We start from the raw sequence: 11,848 nt of genomic DNA, 5'->3' as shown, positions 1-11,848 counted from the left end.
CTGTCGTACGACTTGCTTTTTATACTAGTGTCAGTGAGACATTGATAGCAGGATAGAAGGATGCATCGGCCGGCGGTACGGCCAACTATGGGAATGAATGAATGAATGAATGAATGAATGAATGAATGAATGAATGAATGAATGAATGAATGAATGAATGAATGTTCAGGGACGAACTAGGGAGGTATCAGATCGACCTGTCCAGGTCTCCAAGTTCGCTGAACAAACAACTTGACACACGCCAACAATTTGAGAGTGGCGCGCACGGGCACCTTTGTTTTATTGCCACTTCACAAGTCGTTCTTGCGAACCAAAAAAAAAAAAGAAAATCAACAACAATCAACAAGCAAAAGAATGCGTCGTTATAAATAATATATATGATGCGCACACATGAAATTCCCACACTCACGGCACAGGCAAAAGATGGAACAAGGATGAGCGCGGACAGGATTCCAGCTCTCGTAAAGAGAACTGGCAAATAAATAATTCATGGACATTCATTGATCGACAGGAAAGGACACATCACCACGGATGTGTTTGGATGAGAAGCATGCATGCACGCAGTCGAAATTGAATAAGAAGCCTCATGTATATATGTACACTCACTCCACTTCGCTCACGAATGGTGAAGATGTCGGGCATCGGACTCATGCGGCCAGCGCTCAACTTGGCACAGCAATCGGAAGCCATCTAAAGCATCAAGTGAGCAGGCTTTCTTTCCATCTCTCTCTACGTTAATCTTTGTTTCTTTTACTATAAGGCATATATTCACATCGCAAGTCTAACTTTTGCGTCTTTTTTTTTTTGCACTGAACCTTTTCAGTTGGTAAGCAGGTGTATGATGTCTCTAAATAAAAAAGAGCCTGCTCTGACTTATCGGTCCAGCGATAAGTTTTGTCCATTCCTATTTATGCTGGCTTTAAAGAAATGTGTAATGACTCGTAACGTAGATAGATGCGATTATTAATTCTACACCTTTGTAAGAATGCTTAGGAATTTGTATGTCGTACGCTGTCTTTCAATGCCCAATGCAATTCCTGATTAGTAAATACTGCCTTCGCTGAGGCGGAGCCATTGGAAACATTATGAAAGACGTTTCGGCAGTAAAGATGTACTCGTTTGAAAAAACAAAATCATACGCATTTCTCGTGCTCATTATCATCGGCCAGCGTTTCCTGAACGTCTGCGTACTTGGTAAGGTCCAAGCACGTACGAATGCCCAGTATAATGTAGACTCAGGAGGCTGGCCACTACACTTTCGGACAGTACAAACTGCAAATCAGTAAGCATTTGTGATCATTCGTCGTCGTCACCGGGTTTCAAGTAATGCACCAAGCGGACAAATAAATACAGCCTACAAGCATTCACACACAAGTCGGAAACCCCGCATCATAATCATACAGCTCAATCTTCCCCGTGCAGATGTGGTGTACGTGAACAGACATATAACGGAAAACAAAAGCGCGAGTCACGTGGGCGCAAACTCGAGGACTCCGGGCATCCTCGCACACGACGGTGGGTAAAGTTCGTGAACAAGGGGAAAAAAGGCTTGGCAGAGTTCGAAGCAGAGGCAGTAGCAACGGGAAGGGTGGGGGTCGCGTTGTGGGAAGGACATCGTCAACAAGAAATAAAAACGAGAAAACAAGGCAGACTCTAAAATTCAAACATAGGCTTCCATTTCTCCTGGAGACACTTAGTGGCAGGTGCAGTGGGTAGGCGGGCAGTAACCCCTGTGGCAGTTGTCCCAGCACCACTTGTCCAGTCCGGGGATTCTCTTGTACATGCCGACTCCCTTACACCCTCCAAAGACTTTGTTGTTGCCGGGCTTCTTGGCGGGACCATCCTTTCCGAAAGGTGGCTTGTTCTTTGTGTTCTTCGGAGCCGGGGTCCACCTGTCCTTAGGCGAGTACCTCTTGGGAATCATGGTGCGCGGGTACTCCGTTGTGGTCCCCACGGGCGTCTCCTCCTCCTCGGGGTAGCCCTGAGTAGCCGCACCACCGTGGCCTCCGTGGTGGCCGTGGCCGTCATGTTCGGATCCTTCTTCGACCTCTGGCTTACCGCCGGGGTAGACTGGCCTGGGCTCGGCGGGCACGGCGACGGGAACCTGCTTGGTGTGGCCTTCGACTTCGTGGTAGGGCCTGCGGGTCGGTGCGGTCTTCCAGGGGTAGCCGCGGTGGGGTGGCTGCTTTTTGGGCGTCACGGGCACCTTGGGACCTCCCTTGACCCACCAGGGCACCTGGGGCGTCACGGGTTTCTTGGTGGCCGGAACACGAGGAGGCGTGGCGGCAGGAATCTCGCCGGCACCGACATCGAATCCGCCCTGGCCGCCGTCTCCTCCAGCGACGTCGTCCTCGATGGCGATGTCCGCGCAGCCTCGGAAGGTCTCCTGAGGACCGCAGCCTACGGCACTGGACCCGTTGGCGCACTTGCCCCAGTTGTTGCCTGTGCAAAGGAACGAGCATATTTTGTCATTAAACACTCTGCAATATTATATAACATTTAATGCTGCATCACAACTCGCAACCATGTAAGAACTGGTTAGGAGGAGAATTTCGAAGGACAGAACTGTGTCTATGGATAACCTGCTATCTGACACCAGGCAACTTGCATACTGTGCACGTGAATGTACTTTAATGACGTTTTCAAGGGCATGCAAACGCTCCTAACTGCCTTGTTTGACAATATTTGTATATTCCTATAATAAGGAATGCTTTCAAGGTACGTTTTCCTCGTTGGTCATCTCCAAGTGCAATAGAAATGGATATTTGTAGCAACAGCCCCACAGGTAAAACCATCAGCGATCAGAGAAGGAAGATGCCCAACGGACGCAACAAATCAGTGGATAACGAGTGTTTGTACCTGCGGTGTAAGACCACTGGAGGACGCACTGGGAGCACGTCATGTCTTCTGGCAACTTCATACGGATGTTGAAGTCCCGCTTGCGGGCGTCCACCATGTAGCGCGTGCTTCCGCTGGGATCGTCGGCCATGGTCAGCGGGTGCTTGGCCATGCACTCGTCGGTGGCGGCAACCTTGGGGTCGTTCACGGGGCACAGGCGAAACTCGAAGTATCCCCGATGGTTGGCAGTGAGCTGCACTGACGCCTTCATCGTCTGCGAACACGAGAGAGTGGGAGAAAGATTAGCCCGCTGTGAACGAACTTGGTGTTCGCTGTAGTGAACAGTACTAAACGAAACAATTGCCTTCGGTCAGCGTGGAAGCGTCTTAAGGTGACTATAACGTTCCCGAGGGTAGCTGCACCCACCTTACTCCCCATTCTGCCATCTTAAGTAATTGTATCAAAAATAATAATTCATGAACATACAGACCACATGCAATATCCACTATTCAGGAGCCCTTGAAATCATCAAAAGTCACACGGTTCCTTACGCATTTGCCTAATACGACTCGAAGGCGAAAACAGTCTTCTTTTTCTCCTCAGTCGATATATATTGATCCCCCCTCTCCCGACAGCTTTCTCCACCTAACGGGGTCTTGCACTGCCTCCGTGATCGGCCCACCTTTGACCAAGCGACGATGTCATGTGATGGCGTCACTATCTGAAGCCACGTTATGTGACGCCGGAGTAAAGACAAGATGACGTCAAGAATGCTGGCGTTTTGTGACGTCATGATGAAGCTATTACGTGATGACGATTTTTTTTTGCATCATTCGCCTTGACGCCCACGCCGCGGGACGCGGACGGTCACTTTTCAAATTTCGAAAGGGATATAAGACTTTCGCTTTAAAAAGTGGATATATCAAAGGTTCCTGAGCTGCTACACTTTCGCCGTGCTAATGAGGGGGGAAAAGGAAAGAGCGGGTCTCGTGTTATTGTCACTACAACAAAGCCTTCATTTTAAGTATACATCCGCGAATAAAGGGTCCTTGCCCCTGGAGAAGCAGAAGCAATATAAGCCGTGCAGAGTACAGTATCTTTTTTTCCTTTCTTTATCACCTGCAGTGACATGTCGCCAAACACTGTCGCACCGGCGGTACCCACACTGGCACACATACTGATAGGTCGCAGTTGAACTGGTTGAACATGCGTAATTGTTAGAATTAGCTTTCTCACAACAAGCTGGAAGGCAATTTCGGGACACCATGTCGCTCCCCAATTGTAGAGCACATAGTGCTCTCATAGAAAAAGATGATGCTCTAAATCGTGTGTCCTTGTTATACACACATACAGGTCATAACAATTTTCAAGCAGCTTTACTGTCGTAACGTTGCGAAGGCTGGCATGACATTGCTAGGCACGGTCTGCATCGGTAGAAACGAGTCCAGACACATTTTCCTCCTGCTCTGCCAACCAAATGCCTTCCACAAAGACTCTTTTTCGATTTTCTCTCTTTCTTTTATTCTTTCTCTTTCTCGTCTTCTACTTCCTTCTTTCTCTTTTCCTTTCTTTCTTTCTTTCCCCGTGGCACACACCCGCTGGGAAACTGCGGACGACGCTCCCCAGAGATTAACCTCGACGTTAAACAGCCCCACTGTTCAGACATTACTATGACGATGGGTAGTGCGTCGTTTGCACAGTCGGTGTTGAAGGCGACATCTAGGGCTCTTGCTTTGACCCGAACTAGTTCGTCCGGAGCGCGGGGCAATCCCAAAAGACGTGTTACACTGCGGCTCACTGGCCACATTCTGAACGATCGTGTTTGAATTAGTCTGGGTTGATGTTGTGCATTCTGACCTGATGTGGCAGAGTATTGGTTTAGAGTCATCTAAGCTGCTGAGTTTTGGTAAGACTTTTGTGATGTGGCGGTAGCGTTTGTCTAGCTAGTTTAAAGTACTAGGTGATTGCATGGTAGCTGATGAGACCTTGCTCTATGCCTTCCGGTCTGAAGTCATTGCTAAAGGCTCGGCCTGTAGATCCTCGAGACATATCGTGAGCCGCCTCATTCCCAAGGTTGCCAGAGTGAGCCGGTACCCAGAGAAGCTCCACGACCCCCCTATTTTTAGGGTAGTTTTGAAGGACGTTGAGATTGCTTTTTGAGATTCTTCCTCTCAAGTAATTATTATTGGCAGCCTTGGAGTCACATGAAACGGTTTCAATCTTTTGGTGGGTTCAAGATAATGCTATGCCCGCTTCCTTTGCAGCGTTGGAGTGCTTGACTTCGACCCTAGCTATTGATATTCGTTCTCCGTTTTCTGTGAAGATAGCTATCGCTAAGGCGTTGATATTGCCCAGGTATGCCGCCGCGTCAACATACGCCAGGTCTTCTATCGTACTTCCTAGCTAGCGCACTGGTTGCACAGCTCTCCTCCTATCTTCGTGGCAGGAAGGATGCATCAAAAGCTCGTCATTTCATTCTTCGATTTTGCCCGGGACATCTACATACAGCTGTCATATCTATAGTTGAGGGCATAATACTCCAAATGGCTCACTGTTTGTTCTAGACACCACGTTTCTTTTTTTTTTTTGCACACCACATTGCCTGAAATCAAGGGCAGTGTGAAGTACCCCACTCTAAACGTTAGCTCCGGGCTCATTTCTTATGCTTATTAGGTCATCAGTTGTTAGTCGCCAAGTCGAGGTCATTAGGGCGTTGATGGGGCTTCCCAAGCAACAACTAACCCATTGAACTAACCGCTGGGACTGTATCGCTGTGGATGTTTCAGTCAGAGGGCCGAGACGCTGTTTTCCATCTGAGATGTAGTCAAATGGTCAACATCTAATTGTAGCCGACTTACGGACACATGCATGCCTATTACAGTAGCGCAGTTCCTTCACAGCTCACTTATTAATGCACGAGGGCCCCAAATAGCACACTTAGGTATGCACCTCACTTATAATATCCACGCTCATTAGGCCACTTACTCAAGCGGTTTCTCGAGAGGGCGCTCATGACATTTGTGCTCGTCCTCATTAATCAGTGTGTGTGCACTGTGTAAGCCCCGTATAAATTGCCTCTATAGTGTGTGTTCGTGTTGTACTTACATCTCCCCTCTTGTAGCGGCGCACGATGATACCCTTGGCGTACTTGCCGCCGGCTTCGTTGTTACGAGGCGTGCGCTGGTGCCACGGATCTCCGCAGACTCCGCACTTGCCGCCGTTCTTCTGCCAGTGGACCTGAAATAACGTAAGAAGGAATACATCAATCCCTTAGTCGGGCTTATATCATAATCATCGTATTCAACAGCCTATATTACGTTTACTACAGAGGTGCTATTTGGGACATTGTCAAATTCTGCCATGTTGTTAAATTCCGCCAATGGTGCACTCTGATTGGCCCAGAGGGCTGCCGCGGCCTCTGTGATTGGTTTAAAATGGCGCAATTACGAAATTTGACAGTATGGTGGTATTTTACGGTGTCCAGAATAGTATTACAGAACGAACGCCCCTCCCAAAGGTCTCCAACCCACCATGTCTTGCGCGATCCCAGACGCCACCTCGCACAGGCGTCCGTCAGTACGGCACAAAATGACACCATATAATCGGCGTGATGTTTGCCTTTTACAGGGACAGTGGGTCTCACATTGCGCATTATTATGCTGAGTAAGAGAGAAAGAAGCTTTATTGAGAAAAAGCGAACGATAAAATATGCTAGGCATAGCTTGCGGACGAAGAACTGGACAGCCAGCCAGCTGACTCTCCTGGACCAAGCCCAGCTCGCCGCTCAGCTCAGTGAGACCCGAAACTACAGGGGCTTCACCCACATTTTGTGCTTAGTGACATCGCTAAGAAGTCGTAAATACTGCCAGTAAAAACGCGGTGCGTAGCTATTTTCAAATGTCCGCGTCGCAAAACATAGTTATGAGACAAAGACGCTCGCATCCATCGTGACACCAAGGAAACGAGCGAATGTAACCCTGTCTGCTCGTCTGTACGAGCTTTCTTTGAGATGAAAGCCGGTCTATCAGCTATTACATCTTGTCCGACTATTTATAGAACTTAGAGAATATGATAAATCGCACTGAATGCCGGTTATGTTGTAATCAAGGAATCCTCAGTGGCTTCTTCCAAATGTACGTATCTCACAAAGGGCGCTACTGTTCCGCACATTTCTGTAGACCGAACTGCGTTCATTACGTAAGACCTATTTAGGGAGGCAATCTATGTATCTTATGTCATCAACGATAGCTACCGCGAAGCAAGTCGCCGCGTAAGATACGTCAACAAAATTGTGCTTCTGTGAAGTCAGCCCCTACATACTCGTGACTTGAATATCACGAAAGACCCTTCCTTTGGCTCCCTTACCGCGTAGCCACCGCAGAAGAGTTCGTTGTCGTTGTAGTTTGGCGGCGTCTTAAAGCCGAACCTCCACATGGACGACCTCGAAGGGGGCTCCATAAGCCTGCCGTGAGCGTGAGCCGGCGTGGCATTCCAGGCCAAACACGCCAGGACAGCCAAGACCAGTCCCGGTAAGGTCCACCTCCACGATGACATGGTCATATTCTGCGCACGCAAAAAAGAGAAGAAACAAAACGTAAGGATTTGACCCAATGAGATTTTTCATTTCGTGATGACTGCTTTCCGGTTAATGGCAGCCAGGTCTTAGCAAGGAGATGTCATCAAAGGATGCGTACACGAGCATATGAATTATACGAAAGAATCCACGGGCTCCTAATGGATAGCCACTGCACAGAAGTCTCTTCAGTCATTTGGCGATATATATACCGTTTTATTGCACTAGAAAACACTTTAGATCCGTAATGAGCCAATGAACACTCGACTCAGGGTAAACATAACAAGCACCACGTAAGTGTCTGGGACAGAAGAGGATGAACTCAATGTGTTGAGTGAATACCAGGAGAAATACCAACAGACTTATCTAGTATAACCGACCCTGCGCCGCACGGGCAGGCAGGGAGCGTCTCCAAGAAAACCGGTCAAACATTATACGGACGCCATCACACGCACAAACAAACGTTACACGCACACACATGCACATTCGTACACGCACGCCTCTTCACTCTTTCAGTGATTCCGGCGGCGGGTTGGAGCAATTTGATCTCTCACTCTCTCTCTCTCCCCCCCCCCCCCCCCCCCGGCGCTCCATTCGTCACAATTAGGAGCGTCACTCATCCCAGCCTCCGTTTGCACAGTCCGCGCATGCTCCAAAGAAGAGAAAGAGAAGAGGGCAACACTTATTGCGCGTGTCTCTAGCAGCGGCGATTACAGTCCGACTCATTCGCCGTCCGCAGCTCTTTCTTCTTCTGCACTTCTTCCGCGTCCGGTCACGTGACATGTCGTCGCTCGCGGCTCTCTGCAGGTTGCTTAAGGCTATATGTATGTACGCGTATACTCTACGCATGCTCGGTAATCAACGGCGCAGCCCGTGCGGAAAAATCGCTAGCAATTAGACTTCGCCACCAATGATGAGCATCATCTCAGCCCTTTCTCGCGGGAGTACGTTACGTGTAGCCTGAAGCTGGGTGTGACGCCGCGAGCGCAATCAGTACCGCGGCTAATACGGCGAGTAGCATATATGTCTAACGAGTGTGCGCGGCGTTGGAATACGAGCGGCACTTTCTTCCGCGTTCGAGAGAGACAGAGCGTGCCAGTGTGCGGCGAACTTGATCTTGAAAAGAAAGCCCTTTGCCGAGCCGACCGCGCGCAGCGGGTAGTTAGTGAGGGCCCTCTATTACGTGTAGGAGAAAATGACCGGCGCACTCGGTGGTGGGCGAATTAGAAAGCCCTGCGGTGGCGTGTGTTTATCTTTCGCCATCTCGGTTTCCGAAAGCCTCCCCCAGGGCGCCGAATATGGCCCGGAATTACTTTCGCCCGCATGTTTCTTCCATGCGCGATGAAACGAAGCGAATGACAAGAGATAAGCGGAAGCGGGGTGGGCGCATTCAGATCTTTGGGATGGCCGTCGAACTATCGCAATGTGTGCTAGAGTAAGGCTTGCTTGCTGGCTCGAGTCGGTAGTTCGTCGTCCATCGGACATTGTCGTGACTGCTCCGCGAACCATCAAAGGAGCTTTCGCCTGCGTTTAGTCAAATGACTCTCTGGGTGGCCGTTGCCACTGACTCTTTTGAGTTCCGCGTGCGTTTTTCTTGTGTCTCAGCGTGCAATGACCTCATTTGATTAATGATTTCAATGGCATAACTTTTCAACCTGATCATGATTCCGTCTCTCCGGAAAGCAACAGGGTTGCTCGGGGTGCTTCCGTGTTTCACGTGCTGCAGCAATTGCACTACGCGGTCATAAACGCTTTTCGCTCTGGCAAAATTTACAAAATGGTGTGAACGTTCGTTGAGCCCGGTATAGCGACACTCATGGTGGACTTCACCCTAAGGTCATCAAGTACTTGGCTTGTTAAGACTCCAAACTTCCTGCCGGGTGAGCATTCCCATGGCTCTCAACGGAACCTCCCACAGGTATCTTAAGCCCGTGCAGAGGCGTAATTTTCTCAGTCTACCGGTGAAGCAGGGGGCGGAGGCAAGACAGCGCCTACAGGGAGTATATTATAGTCAAGCCGGACTAGCTGCGCACCGATGGAGTGCACTACACGAACTGAATCTGCCATTGTTGTGATCAACATTTCGGAAGTTTGTTAGGCTCTTTCCAGCGTTATAACACGTGTGTAGAACAAAATTCAGCCGCTGATTAGGGCTACTAAGGTTCGCGTAAAGGACGGGAAAGCCAAATCTCCTACCGTGGGCGCTTACCGAAGGGAGGAGGTGGAGGGCTACGCTGCGAGAGACCCCGTGTGCCTCAGCTCCACCGCAAAGGAAACATACAGGCCTATATCACTGGTGTGAATGACTGTGTATGTCGCATCCTGTGAGGCGGCGAGTGAGGCTGTGGAGCTTTCGTTTATGCATGTGTGACTGAAAACCCTCCATAATTTCAATTCAACACGCATCTCCGCATTTAATCCTTTTCGGGCCTTGTAAACCAACTTTCATGTATGTGTCCCTCCCTGATTATGTGTCGAATTTATGCAATATTTTCGTGGATATTTTCCCTGCGTACATATAATTGTAGTTTTCTCTTATGCATTTTACTCTAGTGTCGTGGCATATTGGACTAGTTCTATTGCATTATGTAAGCCAGCTCTCGTACAGCTGTTTGCCGTAGGACGATCTTGCGTATATTCAGTCATGTATGTACTTGTACAAATTGTGCGATGTACTAACTAACAATAACAAAAAGATGGTTGCTGATACTGCGATCCATGTATCCTCGCTCTACGCGTTTTAATTACCAATTTACTCTTTCTAAACCTCACTGACCATATGTAATATCGTCGACAAATGTATTTTTTAAAGTCCACCATTGTGTACCATTCCAAGTTTTCGCTCGGCGCACATAGCTGCATCCCTCGTTTCTGCTGGAAACGTTGATTTTTTAACTTTCTGTACTGTTTCGCTTCCTGCCTGCTTCGTTTGCATCTTTTCTTTATTTTATGTTTTTTTTTCACATTTCTGTATGTGCTGCTATTTCGGGGTACAGCTCTCTGTCCAAAGCGTCCTTTGCAACCTATTTATGCGACGTGCCGTTTCCCTTTTTACCTCGCCTCTTTTTCACAAGCGTTATCCAACACCGGTCATCTGCCCGTTTGTCGTAACCGCACGCATGCAAATGAAACCGCGCTGCGCGAGCGCATACTGTGTCGCTGCTAGCGCACGCGTAGTTACGCAATGCCTGCGCGTTTCGCTAGCAAAGAAGTAGAAAAACAGAAAACACGTGGTGACATCTATGAGACAAAAACAAAACTGAAGAGAAAATACGTGGCATTGAGGAACGCTCGGAAATGACCATTCCCGTATATCCGCATTCACGAACCGCTCTGGCGTTGTTCTTTTTTTGTTTTTCTTTCTTTCGTTTTACAAGTGTACGCGTTTGTTTCCAGCGTATGTGTGGACAGGCAAGCTCATAAGAATACTCTTGCTCTCTCTCTCTCTGTTTTGTGTAACAGCTCCCCGTTGATGCATCTTCCGTTGTCCTATTGTCCGTCTCTACCTCCTCTCACCACGCCACCTATACATGACGTCTGCTCCCGTGTCGTCTGCTCTCGTGTCGTCTGCTCTCGTGTCGTCTGCTCTATCTGTGTCGCCAGGACGCCGCTGTACTACATACACATGTTGCAGTCAACATTGCGCGTGTACGTGTTTCCAACAGTGGGCCGCCACGTAGGGTACCACGTGACTGTGGAGCGGACCCGTGAGAATGCGGTCTCGGGTGCTACTCTGGCTCCCGGTCAAGCGTATAGTTATTGTGGCGCAGACCGTGTAATGCTTTGATTTGTTGCTCAGGGCTGTCGTGGTTTATCATCACATAATCTGTGAAACGATTTCACTTGACCGGACTTCGGCAGTGGACAAGATGGAGTGAGCTTGTCGCCGTTTTCGTTTAACGTACGCATACAAGATATACTGCCGGCACCCTCACCCGAAACTGTGTTAATTTGCCACCAGTGTACAGGCCATCTCGGTCGCCATTACATGGCGTACCTAAGCTGTTTAGTCGCTTCTTAATCTCACTGCGAAGGAAGGTACCGTACGCATGGAAGCCGAAACGCTAACTCTGTTGCTGTCAAGTGTTTTTATTTTGTCTTCTTCTTTCACAGTACAGTTAGATACGCACAGGAAAAGAAACCGTAGCCTTACAGTATCTGCATTGCAGTCACTGATTCTTTCTTTCTTTCTTTCTTTCTTTCTTTCTTTCTTACGGTTGGGCATAGAAGAAAGTGCGCTCCGAATCGGTTGGTGAAGAGTCTACAGCTTAACAATAGATGACAGATGACTACTCGCGAAAGGCGTTATATTGCACCGTTAGCCCAAGTGTTGCCACAGCACGTCCCCTCCACACACGCATAAAGATTACGCGGACAGCTTTGGCCGTGAGATGCGACATTGAGAACAACAGCAACTGCCGATAAAGGTGTATTGAT

At 48.7% G+C, this 11,848-nt stretch overlaps 1 protein-coding gene across 2 annotated transcripts in view; it reads right to left on the bottom strand.

Annotated features, from left to right (window-relative positions):
* Positions 1–254: 254 nt before the first annotated feature.
* Positions 255–11,848, bottom strand: part of LOC119374385 (uncharacterized) — a 36,316-nt gene continuing 24,722 nt past the window's right edge. For both annotated transcript variants that reach the window (XM_037644476.2, XM_049420355.1), the window contains exons 2-5: positions 7,204–7,401; positions 5,944–6,075; positions 2,860–3,112; positions 255–2,442 (exon numbers count right to left, since the gene is read on the bottom strand). In XM_037644476.2, the coding sequence (XP_037500404.1) occupies positions 1,694–2,442; positions 2,860–3,112; positions 5,944–6,075; positions 7,204–7,401 (1,332 nt within the window). In that variant the 3' untranslated portion in view covers positions 255–1,693. The remainder of the gene's footprint in view (positions 2,443–2,859; positions 3,113–5,943; positions 6,076–7,203; positions 7,402–11,848) is intronic.

Source organism: Rhipicephalus sanguineus, chromosome 11 (assembly GCF_013339695.2).
Source record: "Rhipicephalus sanguineus isolate Rsan-2018 chromosome 11, BIME_Rsan_1.4, whole genome shotgun sequence".
Taxonomy (NCBI): Eukaryota; Metazoa; Arthropoda; class Arachnida; order Ixodida; family Ixodidae; genus Rhipicephalus; species Rhipicephalus sanguineus.
This window is presented reverse-complemented; position numbering and strand designations above follow the sequence as displayed.